This window comes from Lepisosteus platostomus, chromosome 7 (assembly GCF_059453375.1).
Source record: "Lepisosteus platostomus isolate fLepPlt1 chromosome 7, fLepPlt1.hap1, whole genome shotgun sequence".
NCBI lineage: Eukaryota > Metazoa > Chordata > Actinopteri > Semionotiformes > Lepisosteidae > Lepisosteus > Lepisosteus platostomus.
The window spans coordinates 28,507,124-28,527,980 of NC_142617.1; the positions used below are offsets into that span (position 1 = coordinate 28,507,124).

Genomic DNA, 20,857 nt, shown 5'->3' on the forward strand with positions numbered 1-20,857 from the left:
AACACATAAAATACATTTTTCCAAGAAAGTTTAGCCTTTGTCACTAATGAAACCACTAAATAAAGACATAAATATAGAAATCTTAAGATTTTTTTTTTTTATTCAATGTTGATAGCAGGATGAACTGTCAGGTTGAGCTAAGTGTATATTTTGTCGCAGAGTTGCTGCAAGATGTTAACAGTAAAAAAATGAGTTATTTCAAGAAGAAAATTTTCAGAATAATTGCAAATCTAGCAGGATAGAGAAAGCACAGAAAATAGGCAGTTAGATTGATCAGATTAGTATGAAAAGTCATTTAGCAAAGAGGGAATGAGAAGAGTGACAAACTAGTATACTTTAGATATTTTTTTCTGAATCACGGAAAATCTGATCATGTTTCTCTATAACAATAATAAAAAACTTTATTTTATATATCACCTTTAAAAGTGGCATCTCAAAGCAATACAGTAGATGTAAAAACAGATAAAAGGACCACAGATTACAAAGTAAATACATATAAGAAAGACAAGCAGTTAGAGGTGCTACCAAAATTAGAAAATGAAGCAGATACAGACACTAAGTCTTCTGAAAAGAAAGGTTTTGAGGTTAGATTTAAGTGTACTCAGGGTACATGACTGATATCACTGGGGATAAAAAAATTGAGAGCTCTGGAGTGTAGCTAGAGAAGGTCCTGTCACCCACAGAATGTAGATGTTCTTGAGGACAGCTAGAAGACCAGAGTCAGACGGAAAAAGGTGGGGAGTAGACAGATAATAAGCCATATACTGTAGGTACTGAATGAGGATAAGGATTTTGAAGTTGACTCAAAAACTGATAGGTAACCAGTGCAAGGACTTGAAAACAGGTGTAATGCATCCCTGATAGGATTCTCGCTGTCATATTCTGAACATATTGAAGATTGCTCAGTGTGGATTTAATTTCCCCAGTGAACAGGATGATTTCTCTAGTTCTTAGTTTCTGTAGTTTTTATAGCTGCACGCAATGCATGATTTAGGTAGGAACACGGTAATTGTTTCTTATTTTTTATTTTCTTTAATAAATTAAAAGGAATCAGTAAAAATCTAAGAAGTTAGAAATTATTATTTATAAATAATAACTTAATATTGTTAATAATAATCAGAAATGTTATTATAGTTCAGTTTCAGTGGCCTTTTTAATAAAACTGTAGTATTCTAGATTATAATTATAATTAATATAAATTAACTGCGATTTTGGGTTACAGTTTTTTGCAAAGCCGCCTTCTTCTAAACTCCCCCACTGGGATTCACATATTCATATTTGAACAAGTAATTGGTTTATTGCATGCTTTAAAGAGAATAAACCTATTACTTGTTCCTTTGCAGCCTAAGCATGCTGACACAGATACCCACCTGAACAGTATTTACATCTGCGCATTCATGTTTTTAATAACTTCATTTAACATTTAACATGTCATGATATTTAAAAATAATAAAAAACTTTTTAAAAAGGAGTCTTTATTTGGAGAAAAACATGTGCCCTAAACAGGAATCAAACACAGACTTCCGGAGGGAGAAGCATCAACCAAACCCACTGTACCAACGTGCCGTTTGGAAACATAGCTGAAATGGACAGGTCAAAATGTTTCCAAAGTAATCACAAGTGAATGAGTCAAAGAAATTGATGCAGATTTTTACATAGAAAGTGGGATATGCTAATACTTTGAACTATATAAATAAATTACATTTAGATCCTTAAATTAATATTGTCATTAATTTCTTTAGACACGTGATTCCATACTATATTCCCTATTAAGCAGATTCTAAAAAGTATACGTTTTTATAACGACAGCAAGGTTAAAAAATCATAGCTTTTTATAAAGTAAATAAACTTAATATAATATAGTCGGAATGAGCATGTCAAAACTTTTCCAAAATAATCACGAGTTAAAGACTTTGATGCTTAACATTTTCATGAAGAAAGTGGAATACTGTTGTGTATTTTAGCTACCACTACCAGCCATATACAATAGGTATATTCCTAAAGTATACTGTTCATGACGTTCAGAAACATTATGCTCCTGTTATTTTTATGCTCAGCTACCACTTTAGTTGTAAAATTCCATATGTATTCCATATTAAGCAGATTTAAACATACACAGTGGAGAGATTAAATGAAGAAATTGTTTCATTAACATCTAATGCCACCTATGGATCATCTTTGGCCAGTGAATCACATGCGTCACAGGGTTTTAATGCATATTCTGAATGGCTACATCTGTAAATGAACAAGTAAAGTTTTATGCCATACTGAAAAGAGAAGAAAAGAAACAACTTTTCAGCTGTGGAGCTATCTCTGATTGTGAGTGGATTATGAATAAATATTTGTTTAACGCAATGTGCCTGAATTATTACTATTTTCACATAAGCCATGCCAGAAAACAAAGAATTTTTGTTTCTCTTTAATTATACCAACGGTTCAGGTGTATGTTCAAGGCAGAAATTATTTACAAGTAGAGAATCGTGATTATTTTATTATTCATTCATCAGCTCGGCCATTTTCTTATATCGCTATTTTTGTAACCTCTTATTTGTATATGACGTACGACCATGCAACTGTTCCCATCTCTGCACATGTAAACTCTGCTTCATTTTTTTCATAGCCAGCTTTTCCAAAATTAAATGAAACTCCTAATTTCAAACTTAAGGCTGAGAAATTTAAAGTATACAGTTCCACAGGGTATTTGTGATAAAGGATGTTTAAAACAATATTAATTTGCTCCAAGACGGACCTTTAGGTGTTTGACCCTGGACGCTACCACAGCATTCAGCGGGATGACAAGCAGCAGCACAGCCACACCGGCGAGAACCGATGGGCCAAGCTCCTGCCACAGGAAGTAGACCGCCAGCAGCACCTGAAAGGGGCCTGACCACAACAGGTTGAGGTTCAGTGCCAGGTCCATGAACTGCTGGGCATCCATTGACATAAAGTTCACCACTTCACCCACTGTGAACCGGCGTCGAGAGACATTTGCCAGATTTAAAGCCTTAAAACGAAAAAAGATAACTCTGTCACCTTCAAATACCAAATGCTTTCCCATATGTTTATAGACATATCAAGCTAATGAAGACTAAATATTTTCAGTAAGCAAAACTATTCAGGTGGTTTGGATTTTTTTCTTTTTTGTGACCTTAGTCAAATAAAACACTTACAAACAATGAAACTATAAAACTGAGAAGACTGTTTTAGTCTCCCTTTGTCTTTACCTTCCTGTACACTATCCCAGTCACTGCTGCCTTTATCTTGGCTGCAGTCAGCATATTGTTGCGGTGATACACCTGCAGGATAACAGTGTGAGAAGCAGTTGCTGCAAAAAGCATGACTGCATAGGTAGGTCCATTCCAGTCGAACAGTGGCTGGTTTTCACAGAAGGCAATTATAAGCCTGGAGATGTAAAACAAAAATGAGGAAAATGTAAAAGGTTGGAATCCAGAATTAACACCATATCCCTTGTTTCAGTTCCACAACCTATTACCCTAACAGGTCCCCAATCCTGTTCCTAAATGGCAAATGTATCCATGGGTTTTCAGTCTAGCTGGGCACATAATAACCTGCATTATCCTATTATTGGGGTTTAAAGAGACCTAGATAACCTGCACAGGGAAAGTTTGGACTGGGACCCTTGATCTAGACACAGGTTTCCATGTAACTTTTGTATTTAACTTATATGTATCCAAAAACCAGCCATCAAGTTCATTCAGGAATTTTCCAAAGGAAAATATTTTTTAAAATACACAATTAATTTGCTTTATATGTCCCTAAACAAATTAAAATGACTACCTAAAAAGCTAAATCTGTGATAGATTAATACAAACATTTCCATTGTTTGTCTACAGATCATTCATGAGCAACCCATTATTTAACATGAATACTGTACAATCGTTTTTTCTGTCCCTTATTCCAGTTTCACAGAAAGAGAATGTGTGCATGCAACTCTTGATTTTTTTCAGATATTGGATGAATCATAAATGTGCATTTTTCTTATTAAATCCATACATGTTATTTAACAAATAAATATAACCTTGATCTGTTTTTCCTCATCATACTGACATTCTTTTTTATTGTTTGTGACTAACATAAATACAAGGACTCCCAGTTGGGTGAGTTTATACAGGCTGGTCAGCATGTTACCACGATCCCCTTCAATGACAAAGAGAATCGGTCAGGACTTACCGCAGTATCTGAGGACTTAAGAACACCAATACATCAGAAAGCACTTTCAGGAGAGCAATGGAAATGAGAGGAGTCCGAAATGTTTGCCAGAGAGCCCGCAGCAATGACAGCCTGCTGGGGACTTTGCTCTTGAGATGTTCCTCCTCTTCCTCACCAATCTGCCAAAGACCAGATTTCGAAAAGAAAACTGTACCTTTTAACATTCAATGCAAAATACTGAACGTTTTATTAATAATGAAAGAAACATAATTATAAATAGGAAAAGAAAGATGGATTTTACCTTTTGTTCTATTTTTCCACCACCACTTCCCCCAGTTTGGTGGACACCTTTGTTACTTTTTGTTGTTGTGACTCTCTCTCATATACTTTTTTTCATAATTCTTATAATCATTTCTATATGTTCTATTATTTTTCTCTCTCCTCTTCATTTATTTTCATTATTTGGTCAGCTAATTAGTGTGAACACAGTTAATTGTGTACGGCTCTAAATGGATAACTGGCATTATGCCAGACTATCCCAGTCAATTCCACCTGACATCAGAGCAAGATCAGCGATCCAGTAAGATGCACAACTGTCAAAATACCTGCCTGCATTGAGTAAGCTGTAAAACCTCTGTAAATTATACATTAAGAATGGTGCACAGAGACATTATTAAGAAATGGTTTGAGCATGGTATGTGGCAATATTTCTTAAAAGTAGAACTAGCACATTGGCCAGGAAGAGAACCTGGGACCTTTTATCTCATAGGCAATTACTTTTTTTAACATGCTTTTCATTTTCCATTGCAACAACCACAACAGGAAATGAAGTTAAAACATTTCCAAATAGCAACAGGTGACCAAGTTAAATTAGATCCAGTTGTTTATGAAGAAAGTGGAATACCCTACCACAACCAGCTAAATATATTTATATTCATAAATCATTATTGTTAACAATGACTGACTTTCAGAAATATATTTTTATATTCAGGTGGGTAGCTGGGTCAGGATGTGTAGGCTGCAAAGGAACAAGTAATAGGTTTATTCCATGCTAAAAAGAAAAGAAAGAAAACTCAATGTTTCAGCCACGGAGCCTTCTTCAGGTGCTGAAGAAGACCAAGAGAAGGACCTGAAGACCTGAAGGACCGAAACGTTGTGTTTTCTTTCTTCTTTTTTCAGCATTGAATAAACCTATTACTTGTATTTTTATATTCAGCTATGTTCAAAATTTCCCTTCAGTCACATGATTCCATATTAATATTCCATATGATGCAGATTAAAAAAAAATATAAGAAGCATTACATTTTTGTTGTAGGAAGCTCATGTTTTCACTAACATCTAACACACAACAGGTATCACCTATCAATCATCTTTGGCCACCTTTGGCTACTGTCATGCCCGACCAAGCGCCAGTGATCGGTCCCGCATAAAAACGTGGGACAGCACACCATTCTGCTGTTAGAACATACCCGGCTAGACTTGGACCTGGTTAGACCTAACCACACCGTGATTTCACATGCAGGTTTGAAAGACAGTAGGGTTTATAATTTCTCCTTTAAAATATTTCAGGTTTATTTTAAAATACACATTTGTTTTTTATTCATGGTATTTTTTTTGTGTCGTTAAAACATATTGTTAGACTATATACTCTGATGAAAATGTGTGATGTACTGTGATGTCACTCTCAGTATTTAGATCCAGACTGAAGACTTATTACTTCAGCCTAGCCTACTCACACCTTACATCATAGCCAACTGCAACCATGGCTGCTGCTGCTGCTGTCCATGCTTTGTGTGTCTCCGTGTTGGCCCACCAGGTAGATACATCTGTTCTGACCAAACTATCCTGTTCTCCTTCCAAGAGGGACACTGTGGATATAGTTATCGTTTAGGACGATTTTGCTGGTCTACAGAGATCTGCATGGAGTACTGACAAACACAAGACATGATGGATGGAATAATTCCCTTATTCATGTATTCCTTTTTTTAATTTTATAATGTTGGAATGGCGAAAGGGGTTTGGCAGCTAGTTGACCTTGGACCCCTTGAGGATTTTTTCTCCTACTGAATTTTTTGGTTCCTCTCCTCCATTGCCCTCTGGTCTTTTCTGTTCTGTATTCACAATATGCATGGTCACTTGCATTAAGCGCCTTGGGCAACCTTGTTGTGAAAATAAATTGAATTGAATGAAAAAAAATCATAGGTACTCTAGGACTTTTTCCTCACAATCATAATTTTCATATCCTAATTGGAAATTCATAAACTCCTACAGTAGGTAGGACATTTTATACTACTTTTGTATAGGGCAGGCTTCATCAAACATATTGGTAAGTCAAAAAGTATTTTGCATACAAACACAATTGCTACTATTCCTAACAGCTGCTATATTGACGTTTTCAATTAAATACTATATATGAAGCACTTGTTCATTAAGTGGAAGAAAACCCAATCTTTCGGTGTGGCAGACCTTTTGGGATAACCATTTGATGACATGTTTTCCACTAATATGTGGTGGATCCACTCCGTAAGTCTAATTAATAGATATACAGTGCCTTCAGAAAGTATTCAGACCCCGCCACTTTTTCCACACTTTGTTGTGTTGTAGACTTATTTCAAAATTGATTTAATTATTTTTTGCCATCAATCGACACCCAATACCCAATAACAACAAAGTGAAAACAAGTTTATAGAATTTGTCCAAATTGATTAAAAATTAAAAAATGAAATCTCCCACCCTTTATTGTGTACACCCTTTATTGTGACACTCCAAATTGAGCTCAGATGCATCCTTTTTCTTTTGATCATCTTTGAGATGTCTCTAGAACTTGATTGTAATCCACCTATGGCAAATTCACTTGATTGGACATGATTTAGAACAGCACACACCTGTTTTTATAAGGTCACACAGTTCATGGCAGAGTAAAAACCAAGCCATGAAGTCCAAGGAACTCTCCATAGACCTCCGAGATTGGATTGTGTCAATCTGGAAAAGGGTATAAAAAAAATCGCAACAAATTGAAGGTTCTCAGGAGCACAGTGCCTTCCATCATTGTCAAATGGAAGAAGTTTGGAACCACCAAGACTCTTCCTAGAGCTGGCCACCTGGCGAAACTGGGCATTTGGGGGAAAAAGGGTCTTGGTCAGCGAGCTAACCAAGAACCCAATGGCCACACTAAAAGAGTCAGAGTTACAGTGTAAAGATGGGAGAACCTGCCAGAAGGACAACCATCTCTGCAGCGCTCCATCAATCAGGTCTCTATGGTAGAGTGGCTAGACAGAAGCCACTCCTGAGTAAAAGGCACATGACGGCCCACACGGAGTTTGACTCTGAGAGCATGAGGTAAAAGATCTTCTGGTCTGATGAGAGAAAAACTGAACTCCATATCTGGCAAAATCCAGGTACCGCTCATCACCTGGCTAATACCATCCCTACGGTGAAGCCTGGTGGTGGCAGCTTCATGTTGTGGGGATACTTCTCATTGGCAGGGACTGGGAAACTGGTCAGGATTGAGAGAAAGATGAATGTAGCCAAATACAGAGAGGTCCTTGAAGAAAACCTGCTCCAGAGCACACACAACCTTGGACTAAGGCAAAGATTCACCTTTTAGTATGACAATGATCTGAAGCACACAGCCAAGACAATGCTGGAGTGGCTTCAGAACAAGTCTCTGAAAGGCCTTGAGTGACCCAGCCAAAGCCCAGACGAACCCCATACAGAAACTGTGGGGAAACCTGAAGATTGCAGTTTACCAACACTCCCCATGCAATCTGATAAATCGAGAGAATTGGCAGGGAAGAATGGGAGAAACTGCCCAAATCCAGGTGTGCAAAGCTGGCAGAAGCATACCCAAGAAGACTCACAGCTGTAATCACTGCTAAACGTGGTCCTACAAAGTACTGAATAAAGGGTCTGAATACTTATGAAATGGGAGATTTCACTTTTTAATTTTTATAAAAATAAGCAAAAGTTCATAAAAACGTGTTTTCACAATTGTGTGTCAATTGATGGTAAAAAAGAATCAATTAATCAATTAATAAGTCTACAACATAACAAAGTTTGGAAAAAGTGAAGGGGGTCTAAATACAGTGCCTTGCGAAAGTATTCGGCCCCCTTGAACTTTTCAACCTTTTGCCACATTTCAGGCTTCAAACATAAAGATATAAATTTTTTATTTTATGTGAAGAATCACCAACAAGTGGGACACAATTGTGAAGTGGAACGAAATCTATTGGATTTTTGAAACTTTTTTAACTAATAAAAAAATGAAAAGTGGGGCGTGCAAAATTATTCGGCCCCCTTGCGTTAATACTTTGTAGAGCCACCTTTTGCTGCGATTACAGCTGCAAGTCGCTTGGGGTATGTCTCTATCAGTTTTGCACATCGAGAGACTGAAATTCTTGCCCATTCTTCCTTGCAAAACAGCTCGAGCTCAGTGAGGTTGGATGGAGAGCGTTTGTGAACAGCAGTTTTCAGCTCTTTCCACAGATTCTCGATTGGATTCAGGTCTGGACTTTGACTTGGCCATTCAAACACCTGGATACGTTTATTTGTGAACCATTCCTTTGTAGATTTTGCTGTATGTTTGGGATCATTGTCTTGTTGGAAGATAAATCTCCGTCCCAGTTTCAGGTCTTTTGCAGACTCCAACAGGTTTTCATCCAGAATGGTCCTGTATTTGGCTGCATCCATCTTCCCCTCAATTTTAACCATCTTCCCTGTCCCTGCTGAAGAAAAGCAGGCCCAAACCATGATGCTGCCACCACCATGTTTGACAGTGGGGATGGTGTGTTGAGGGTGATGAGCTGTGTTGCTTTTACGCCAAACATATCGTTTTGCATTGTGGCCAAAAAGTTCGATTTTGGTTTCATCTGACCAGAGCACCTTCTTCCACATGTTTGGGGTGTCTCCCAGGTGGCTTGTGGCAAACTTTAGACGAGACTTTTTATGGATATCTTTGAGAAATGGCTTTCTTCTTGCCACTCTTCCATAAAGGCCAGATTTGTGCAGTGTAAGACTGATTGTTGTCCTATGGACAGACTCTCCCACCTCAGCTGTAGTTCTCTGCAGTTCATCCAGAGTGATCATGGGCCTCTTGGCTGCATCTCTGATCAGTCTTCTCCTTGTCTGAGCTGAAAGTTAAGAGGGACGGCCAGGTCTTGGTAGATTTGCAGTGGTCTGATACTCCTTCCATTTCAAGATGATCGCTTGCACAGTGCTCCTTGGGATGTTTGAAGCTTGGGAAATCTTTTTGTATCCAAATCCGGCTTTAAACTTCTCCACAACAGTATTACGGACCTGCCTGGTGTGTTCCTTGGTCTTCATGATGCTCTCTGCGCTTTCAACAGAACCTTGAGACTATCACAGAGCAGGTGCATTTATACAGAGACTTGATTACACACAGGTGGATTCTATTTATCACCATCAGTCATTTAGGACAACATTGGATCATTCAGAGATCCTCGCTGAACTTCTGGAGTGAGTTTGCTGCACTGAAAGTAAAGGGGCCGAATAATTTTGCACGCCCCACTTTTCATTTTTTTATTAGTTAAAAAAGTTTCAAAAATCCAATATATTTCGTTCCACTTCACAATTGTGTCCCACTTGTTGGTGATTCTTCACATAAAATAAAAAATTTATATCTTTATGTTTGAAGCCTGAAATGTGGCAAAAGGTTGAAAAGTTCAAGGGGGCCGAATACTTTCGCAAGGCACTGTATTTCCTGAAGGCATTGTAGTTAGTCCAATTTGCTGCTACTTTTCCATGTTTATATATTGTATTGGCACTACATAACAGTACAACATTTGTCTTTTAGTGCTGCTAGTATACTGCTTATTCTAAATATTTTAAATACTGTACATCACTCAAAAGAATGGGTTGCAATTTTAAATGTCTTTGTATTCTTTTTAAATAAACATTCGATTCAATTATAAACTCCTTAGAATACATCTTCATCTTTAAAAAATAACAATATAGCAATATAACAATAATAAGTATTATATTATGCTAGTAAAATATTGTTTTTAAGAAACCTGAAACAATGAGGTTATTGTTACGCCAGGGCTGGAAGTGGCTTGCGTCCCCAGGCAACTAGTGCATTACAGCTGCTCAAGAAGGCCACTAACTTTACAATCAGGCCGACCCTCCTGATGTAAATATGTAAATATTCTGTGAAATTATGTTATTTTACTATGCAAAAATGTAATATAATTCATCAATATAGTAAATTATGTATGTCATAATCTCAAATTTTAATTTTTTAGATGTTCCTATTGTAATCTATGTAGATTTTGGTGTTAATACAATGTATCATCTTTTTTTTAATCTTGCAAATTATACGGTTATATTGACTAAACTAAATACAATTTAGCTTAACACTTATTTTCATCATTTAATTTAGATTTTTTAAAGCTGTTCTAAACCTCTGTCAATCCTATTACTGAATAGAAAATTCCCCAATACATACAGATGCAGCCATTCAAAATGGGTGAGGTATTTCGCGGCATACCCCGGTGGGCTTGTCCCGGTGTCACGCGGTATCACGTGGTGTCACGTATCATTTGACGCTCTGCCGGAAACTATCCGGCGTCGCCTTGTAAAACCGCCAGGGGGAGCTTAACCTCTCATTTACAGCATTTGAGCCTTTAATTTTGAACTGTGTATTACAGCATGTTAATCATCAGTCATTAAAATGTTGGTATATTTTATGAAAGCAAGATTGCTCAGTTGGACAAAAGTACACAACCTACCTTTATCAGAAATATTTATGCATCAAAGCCTTTACTGAAGATATTACTAATAGTATTAATAATGGATGACTTTGGACAAGCTGTATACTCAAAGTATAATTTCTTTAGCACATTTGTACAAGCACTTGGAATCTGTCCAAGCCATACTTTGTCAGGCATTTTGTTTTACTTCAACGGGCATAAAAACTTCCTTGCTTTTAACAGGGCGTTTCATAATTTCTAACTACGAAAATGATTTAAAATGCGACACCTATCATTCAACTAGAGCTTAAAATATCACAAGGATCCACAAGAGCACAGCAAAGAGTGTATTAAAAGACACTTGTATTTATCAACGCTTTCTTTTCTTATGGAACCACTTCAGAGGGGTGTTCCAGGAATCGTCACTTTAAAGAAAAAAATACACACCAGTATTACATTTCTCCCTAAACATTGTAAGCTTCGAAGTCTTTAACGTGATACCACCAGTGGCCACCACTGCATCACCCACCTGCCAGCGCACCTCACCGTGCCCGGCCACCACTGCATCACACAGCTGCCAGCGCACTTCACCGTGCCAGGCCACAACTGCGCCACACCACACAGCTGTCAGCGCACCTCACCGTGCCAGGCCACCACTGCATCACACAGCTGCCAGTGCACCTCACCGTGCCAGGCCACCACTGCGTCACATCACACAGCAGCCAGTGCACCTCTACATACCCGACCACCACTGCATCACACAGCTGCCAGCGCACCTCACCGTGCCAGGCCACCACTGCGTCACATAGCTGCAAGCGCACCTCACCGTGCCAGGCCACCACTGCATCATACAGCTGCCAGGGCACCTCACCGTGTCAGGCCACCACTGCGTCACACATATTTCAGCGCCATATATTTCATGGATATTATGGAATATAATGGATGGATATCTTAGTTATCTTTCTAGTTCACAGGTTTGCATGCATAATTTAATTTTGAAAGCCACTGAGACATCAGGTACTACTGTTGTATTTATGAAAAAGAAACAAAACAAAAAACATACTAACAACTGTGCCATCCTACTCCTTAGTTAATACATTTTATTATTCATAAACAGTTTACATTGTTAGCAAAATATGAATTGAATTATATTTAACCCTATTTTTTCTTTAGTTTTGTATTTAACTTATTATATGATAGTCAGAGTTAATGTATATTTGAACAATGAAAATATATTTTTACAAGATTTTACATTAAGCACTTAAAATTAATATGGTTAATAATAGTAAACTGTAACATGCTGTAACAAGATCGGTTAAACTGCGAAGAAAATGTTTTCAGAGAAAATGTTTCAGGTGTGAAGAACATAGATCTCCAATGCAATTTCAACCAAACCTGTTCCCACACACCCTGCCCCCACTACCATTAGAATATACACAAACATTTTAGCGTTTCATTCTGAGCAGAAGACCCTCACACCTGAAGAGTGCTGGCTGTGACGAATTAAACCGGTTTTACAGGTTTCAATCACAGACCATGTGACATGGGAGTCAGGAAACTACAGTAACACCGTATTTGATAACGCTATAAAAACGCTATAAAATAATGTGACTTGGCACAGAACAAGTTTACAGCACAGTACAAAAATAAATGCTGACCATGACTTTAGAAGCATAAATTGCCTTACACTCAATTTAAACACAAGCTGTCTTTAGCCCTCTAAGCTGGTTCATACAGAAATGTAGAGATCCAGGCTCAGAACACACAGCTTCATTAGCGAATACATATGCAGGACAACTAGAGAAGACATTTTAAAGAGGATGGATTTTTAGAAACATCCCATCAGACATCCCATCATATTCACAACGTGAAATCTAGAAAATAATATTACGTAACCAAAATCCGCAATATGGAAACAGAACCTGTGTAATTGTTGATAGATGATGTACTCGTAACATTTTTTCAAGACGAACTACAACATTTAAAAAATGACTTGTATGTACTGTATATCTCTAATCAATCCACGGCTCCCAGCACAAAACGAAACTAAAACGCATACCGTTTCGCGCTTCTTATTAGTTGCTTAAAAGTAATTTGACCGTATGAAATGCATAATATAAACCTAGAAACATATACGTGAGCAGTACTTAAGCACTGTAGTATCGGTGTTAAGACATTCCTCTCAAATACTGTAAATCAAGTTAAAAATATCTCAAGACCGATTCTGGTCATAATGAAACCATATTTCGTGTATGTTTTCTTTTTCATCTTGAAATAACTCATTTCTAAATACCTTTTTCACTGTTAACATCTTGCAGCAACTCTGCGACAAAATATACACTCTGACAGTTCATCCTGCTACCAACATTAAATAAAACAAATCTTAAGATTTCTATATTTATGTCTTTATTTAGTGGTTTCATTAGTGACAAAGGCTAAACTTTCTTGGAAAAATGTATTTTATGTGTTGCGGAAAAAACTGACTTGCTTTAACAAAATATGTTTACAAATCCTTTCACCTGGCATTTTCGTAGTTAGAAATTATGGAACGCTCTGTTAAAAGCAAGGGAGTTTTTATGTCCGTTGCAGTTCTTTTGCAACATGAATATAATTATATCGTTATTAATTTATTGAGATACGCGATTCCATATTATATTCCCTTTTAATCAAATTCTAAAAGTATGCTTGTTGACTCCGGTATCACGTTAGTTAAAGACTTCGAAGCTTACAATGTTTAAGGAGAAATGGAATATTTCCCTTCAGTGGTAAAATTAGATATGAATATTCAATACTTAAACGGGCACAGTTAAGACGTTAAATATACATATACATACTGTATACAGTACAGTTTGCATACGGTAATATGTTTATGTTACGCGATTAAAAAATAAATAAATAAAAATGAAAAGTCCAGCACCAGCTGGATTCGAACACACAACCTAACCCTAAACGTCTTTACTGTGCACGTTGTAGATATTGAATTTTACCACTGAAGGGAAATCTTAGTAGCTGAGCATAAAAATAATAGGAGCATACTGTAACGCGTGTGAAGGCCATAAACGATATTAATTTTGGAACATAAACATACAGTATATAGCTGGTCTTGGTACTTTAAAGAAAAAAATACACACCAGTATTCCATTTCTCCCTAAACATTTTAAGCATCGAAGTCTTTAACTAACGTGATACCGGAGTCAACAAGCATACTATTAGAATTTGATTAATAGGGAATATAATATGGAATCGCGTATCTAAAGAATTTAATAACGGTATGATTATATTCGTGTACTGCAACAGGGCTGTGTAGGGCTGTTTCGCCTCCCTGTTCATGCGAGTTGTCTTGTAGCCTACTGGTCTACGTGCGTGACTAACAACGCACAGGTTGTGTGTTCGAATCCAGCTGGTGCTGGACTTTTCTTTTAACAAACATTTCTTCAAAAAAATAGAATAGCGATATTATGGACAATCAATTGACTTTTATATTTCAAAATATCGCAACATGATCGATTCTAAGTCATTTTTGATAACAATGAATAGTCACCTTCTTCCCTTCTGACAGCGGTTCCTGCTTCTATTGTGTGTGTGTGTGCAACAGAGTAATTTTATAGAGAAATGGAGGCTGGACAGTATGCGTTACAATATAAACATTTATATTGATTTAAATCATGTTCTGATTTAAATCGCAAACGCATGTTTAATTATGTGTTTTTTAATCATAATCAGGCTAATGTATTTCTACATTTTCTGTATGAACCAGCTTAGAGGTTCATACAGAAAGACAGCTTGTGTTTAAATTGTAACACATAGGTGACTATTCATTGTTATTAAAAAGACTTAAATTCGATCATGTTGTGATATTAAGAAATATAAATTTGTTTGGTGCGAGTGAGGTTTTATTTAATCTCTGACCAAGGGAAACGTTTCATTTTTTCAAAGAAATGTTTGTTAAAAAATAAAGTCATAGTTCCATGGGATTCAATCACATTTATACATTTTAGAAACGTTTCATCCATACAAACACCACAAAACTATTCTCGATTGTATTTCTGAATGGTATGTTACACTTAGTTCACTGTTTTAAATACATCTAATTAAGAAAGTTAGGTGTTAGCATAAACTATTAGCAATAATATTAAATTTAGCACTGTAATAAGTTGTTGCACTTTCCCCCGCATCTTGTAAAAATATATTTTCATTGTTCAAATATACATTAAATCTGACTATCATATAATAAGTTAAATACAAATCTAAAGAAAAAATAGGGTTAAATATAATTCAAAATATTTTGCTAACAATGTTAACTGTTTATAAATAATAAATTGTATTAACTAAAGAGTAGGATGGCACAGTTGTTAGTATGCTTTTTGTTTTTTGTTTTTCATAAATACAACAGTAGTACCTGATGTCTCAGTGGCTTTCAAAATTAAATTATGCATGCAAACCTGTGAACTAAAAAGATAACTAAGATATCCATCCATTTATAATGGTGGCAAAGTGGTTAGCATTGCTATCTTGGAGCACTGGGGTCCTAGGTTCAATTCCTGCCATCCTGTGTGTGTGGGGTTTGCATGTTCCCTCTGGGTTACATGGTTTTTCTCCATATGTGAGATATGACTCCCTCTCGCAATCCAAAACATACTGGTAAGTTAATTGGTTTATGGGAAAACTGGCCCTGGTGTGTGTGTGTTTGTGTCTGTCTGTCCTGTGATGGACTGGCGCTATGTCCAGGGTGTATTCTGCCTTGTGTCCGTTGCTTACTGGGATAGGCTCCAAATCCTCTGTACTGGATAAAGAGATTAGAAATGGATGGAAGTAAAGGCACTGTGTGGATGGAACTATACACAGTGTTAGAAACCCACTATGAAATGGCAGCATCTCACTGACAATAAAATATTTTATAGTGCTGGCATAAGGAGACAGCCTTTCCACCTCTCTTGCACATCAGTATCCATACCTAGTTATTTAAACAAATTGCCACTAATTATAAACATCTTAATATGCTGGCTCTGTGAATCCGCATCAGCTATGTTTGCCCATTCCTTCAATTCATGTGCATCCAACACACAGTTCAACGCTAGCAACTACACAAAATCTAAAATACAATCCTCATTTCAGTATCTATGTAAACATACAGTCTGTTAACTTCATCATCTTCATCAAAAGTATGCCTAACCCCATTAGGAAGTGTTCTTGTTATCAGTGTATTCCTCAGCTATCCCAAAATTATCTTCTTCTTACCAACATCTCTAGTCTTTTATCCTGCAATAACTCAGCCAACACTTAAATCTCCAAAAGCTGCTTGTGTTAATTTCTTGAAATCACAAATATCATGTGTAAATACTGGCCATGTAATACTTTGCATTGTGGAATAATAGTTTATTTTAAAGGGAACTAGAGAAACTAAGAACTAGAGAAATCAAGAAAGGTTTTTTTTTTCTAGAATTAATAAATGCACATCCTGTTCACTGGGGAAATTAAATCCACACTGAGCAATCTTCAATATGTTCAGAATATGACAGCGAGAATCCTATCAGAGATGCATTACACCTGTTTTCAAGTCCTTGCATTGGTTATCTATCAGGTTTCGAGTCAACTTCAAAATCCTCATCCTCATTCAGTACCTACAGTATATGGCTTATTATCTGTCTACTCCCCACCTTTGTCCGTCTGACTCTGGTCTTCTAGCTGTCCTCAAGAACATCTACATTCTGTGGGTGACAGGGTCTTCTCTAGCTGCACCCCAGAGCTCTCAATTTGTATTCCCAGTGATATCAGTCACGTACCCTGAGTGCATTTAAATCCAACCTCAGAACCTTTCTTTTCAGAAGACTTAGTTTCTGTATCTGCTTCATTTTCTAATTTTGGTAGCATCTCTAACTGCTTGTCTTTCTTATATGTATTTACTTTGTAATCTGTGGTCCTTTTATCTGTTTTTATATCTACTGTATTGCTTTGAGATGCCACTTTTAAAGGTGATATATAAAATAAAGTTTTTTATTATTGTTATAGAGAAACATGATCAGTTTTCCCTGGTTCAGATAAAAAGATCTAAAGCATACTAGTTTGTCACTCTTCTCATTCCCTTTGCTAAATAACTTTTCATACTAATCTGATCAATCTAACTGCCTGTTTTCTGTGCTTTCTCTATCCTGCTAGATTTGCAATTATTCTGAAAATTTTCTTCTTGAAATAACTCATTTCTAAATACCTTTTTTCACTGTTATCATCTTGCAGCAACTCTGCGACAAAATATACACTTAGCACAGTTCATCCTGCTACCAACATTGAATTAAAAAAATCTTAAGATTTCTATATTTATGTCTTTATTTAGTGGTTTCATTAGTGACAAAGGCTAAACTTTCTTGGAAAAATGTATTTTATGTGTTGCGGAAAAAACTGACTTGCTTTAACAAAGTATGTTTACAAATCCTTTCACCTGGCAATCTACCTGAATGCCCAACTATCTGAGAAGCCCTCCGTGAAACCATGGTTGCTATTAATTCATTTAGGGCTCATTGACAGAATTGCTGTTTTTTATGCATGCTAATTTTCTGATTCCTCACTTTCATGTTTATAGATAAGACTTTATTGATCGCGAAGGGAAACTGATGTACATGTTCATGTACATGATGAACATGTTTGCATGTTCTTTTGTAACATACACCTTTTTGTGATTTTTTTGTATATCTAAGCAAGTGTTCCTGCATCCCTCTTCTGCACTATAGGCATGGCTTTTTTTCTGTTTGCTCCATTTCTAAAACTTTTTGCTCATGTGCATTTTTGTATTTTTTACACCTCTAGCACTTTAACGTCCTGAATTTTCATTTGCCTTAATTTGTAGAATGAATTTGAGTTTTAGCCTTAAAAATCTTATGTTTTCACTATCTTTTGTTTCTTGTCCTATAACTGTTATTATTGATCACCGAATTATTGTACTTGACATGACTTCATTCAGCCTTTCCTGAACGTCTATGACAGGCAGAGAGAGTGCTGTTTCTGGTGCGATCTTTTGCAGCTGACATTTCACTGTTTTAAACGAACAAGAAATTAGATTGCTCATAAATCACTTATCCTATATAAATACAGTGTAATTGCCCTCCGAATATCCTCTTTTTCTTGTTCGTTTTAGAGACCTTGATCGAAACTGATTTTAGATGTCAGAAAGGATTTCTTTTCTCTGTATTTCCTACATTGCTTTGTCGAGATTTTAAGTTTATATTTTGGCTCAGATTTCAACTATAAATCGTACACTAATTAATAGCAGTAAATACTGATGTTTTGCTCCCTCTTACCACAAAAATATATATGTTTTGTAGCTGGGATGAACTTTATTTCGTACGCGTAGCTACTACCATTCGGACACGAAGCGGTTAAAGATGGCGGCAAATCAGACACCCAGAGAGGGGGGGGGGCGTCTTCTCGCCTCCATAACTAAAATGCCAAATAGGAGTGGCTTAAGCGACATACATAGTCGTGTAACTGACAGTTTGAGGTAGCCTATCGTGTAAATTTCGCTTTGTTGCTGATAGGTTAAGCTTTCGAAACTCTGCCCCAAAGTCATGTGACTGATTTTCGCCCTGTTTCGTTGGTTAAACGCAATGATCACAAGCACCACCATGGTAACTGGGATGTGTAGTTTTTAATTCCGTTTGAATTATAACTGTACGTACTGTCTTCATATTTGGCCAGGGCTTTAAAGAGAAGGCGCGCCAAAAAATTTAGGTGCCGTCATCTCCGCTTTAAAGGTACCCCCGTGCTGGAAGAATTTGACCTCGGAACGTTTGCCCAGCGTACTCCTAGGTACTGTAACTGTCGTGTGGATAGTTTCACAAGAATCAGACAAAGGTTTAAGCATCGCTTGTTCTAGATAAAACTGCAAAAAAAAAAAACAACAACCCATAATGTACTTCTTTGCGGCTCTGTTTGCCCAAATCATATATTCACAACGTGAAATCTAGAAAATAATATTACGTAACCAAAATCCGCAATATGGAAACAGAACCTGTGTAATTGTTGATAGATGATGTACTCGTAACATTTTTTCAAGACGAACTACAACATTTAAAAAATGACTTGTTTGTACTTGATATCTCTAATCAATCCACGGGGACATTGTTAAAAGCAGAGTCCCAGCACAAAACGAAACTAAAACGCATACCGTTTCACGCTTCTTATTAGTTGCTCAAAAGTAATTTGACCGTATGAAATGCATAATATAAACCTAGAAACATATACGTGAGCAGTATTTACGCACTGTAGTATCGGTGTTAAGACATACCTCTCAAATACTATAAATCAAGTTAAAAATATCTCAAGACTGATTCTGGTCATAATGAAACCATGTTTCGTGTATGTTTTCTTTAAAGTACCGAGACCAGCCATATACTGTATGTTTATGTTCCAAAATTAATATCGTTTATGGCCTTCACACGCGTTGCAGTATGCTCCTATTCTTTTTATGCTCAGCTACTAAGATTTCCCTTCAGTGGTAAAATTAGATATGAATATTCAATACTTAAACGGGCACAGTTAAGACATTAAATATACATATACATACTGTATACAGTATAGTTTGCATACGGTAATATGTTTATGTTCCTAAATCAATCTCTTTTATGAGCATGTGAAAGGCATGGTGAATCACTGTACTTTGCATGATTGGAAACAAATGCGTGATTGCGAAATGCTGTGGTGTTACTTTTACAAAGACGGTCAATGAAAAAAAGAATGTTGACCAGGGCAATACTTTGAGTTTACACTTACAGCTTGTCCAAGGTAATAATACTATTAGTAATATCTTCGTTAAAGACTGATGGCCACAGCTCAAACATGAGAGGTTGAGCTTTATTAGCTCCACCTTGCGGAAATTCCGGATACTATTATTTTGCTTGTCGTATTATAGGAGAATTTACGGTAACTAGCGGTATTTACCGGTAACTCGCGGTATTTACCGGTAGCTTGTGGTAGACTGCGTACAGCGTACCAGAAAATAATGCGGTATCGCCCGCGCATTTTGAATGGCTGCATCTGTATGTATAGTTGTACTTTAACAAATTGCCATTTGGGGAAAAACTCTCTCTTGCTAATAGTAACATGAAATATATGATGAAAGATTTAATTAAATACAGATGCAGCCATTCAAAATGCACAGTACAATCTTGTACCGCGCAAAATTTTCCACAGTTTGCCACGGCGTACCGCAGTACGTGATTGGCTGGCCAAAATGACCGACAGGGGCACTCGTGGTGCATTGGTTGTTAGTGAAACTATTTAATCTCTTTGCTGTGTGTGTTTTAATCCGCTTAATATTGAATATAAATATGGAATTTTACAACTAAAGGGAAATTTTAGTACCTGAGCATAAAAAGAAGAGGAAGGTCATAAACCATATTAACTTAGGAACATAAGCATATTATGTAAACTGTATATGGCTGGTATTGGTAGTTTAAATAAAAAATACACACCAGTATTCCACTTTCTTCCTAAACATTTTAAGCATCAGTCCTTCATTCAGTTACACACTGTGGTTATTTTGGAAAAGTTTTTACATGCTCCTTTTAATAATATTAAGCTTGTATACTTCATAAAAAGTTATGATGTTTTAATCTTTACTGCGAATACTAACACTTGTTATCGCAGTTAAAAAACACATACTGTTTAGAATTTGATTAATAGGGAATATAAAATGGAATCGCATATCTAAAGAAATTAATAACGATATAATTATATTCAAATAGCTCAAATTATCACAGTAGTACACATTCTTTGTAACTGTCTGCATCAGTTTAACTCATTAACCCATGATAAGTGATTTATTAATAACAACGAATAATTTCAAACTGCTACTGTACTGCCACTACAGTATGGCTTGTGGGAAATATATTTATGTGTCCTGCATTAAAGTTTAACTCGTTCAGTGCGCCCTACATTACAAACTCGAAGCGTTTAATTTTGTCTATTGCTACAATATCGACAGCAAT

The 20,857-nt window shown here is 36.5% G+C and overlaps 1 protein-coding gene across 12 annotated transcripts in view; it reads right to left on the minus strand.

Annotated features, from left to right (window-relative positions):
• The window catches only part of LOC148658490 (ATP-binding cassette sub-family C member 2-like), a 285,161-nt gene that overhangs the window by 203,643 nt on the left and 60,661 nt on the right, over positions 1 to 20,857 (minus strand). For 8 of the 12 annotated variants that reach the window (XM_088639744.1, XM_088639741.1, XM_088639743.1 and 5 more), the window contains 3 exons: positions 4,192 to 4,349; positions 3,225 to 3,402; positions 2,750 to 3,004 (listed from right to left, as the gene is read on the minus strand). The exons of 1 other annotated variant lie outside the window; for it this stretch is intronic. In XM_088639744.1, coding sequence (XP_088495870.1) covers positions 2,750 to 3,004; positions 3,225 to 3,402; positions 4,192 to 4,349 — 591 coding nt within the window. Of the gene's footprint in view, positions 1 to 2,749; positions 3,005 to 3,224; positions 3,403 to 4,191; positions 4,350 to 5,913; positions 6,039 to 20,857 lie in introns of all 12 variants that reach the window. 3 more of the 12 variants (XM_088639751.1, XM_088639747.1, XM_088639746.1) reach the window with 2 other exon arrangements.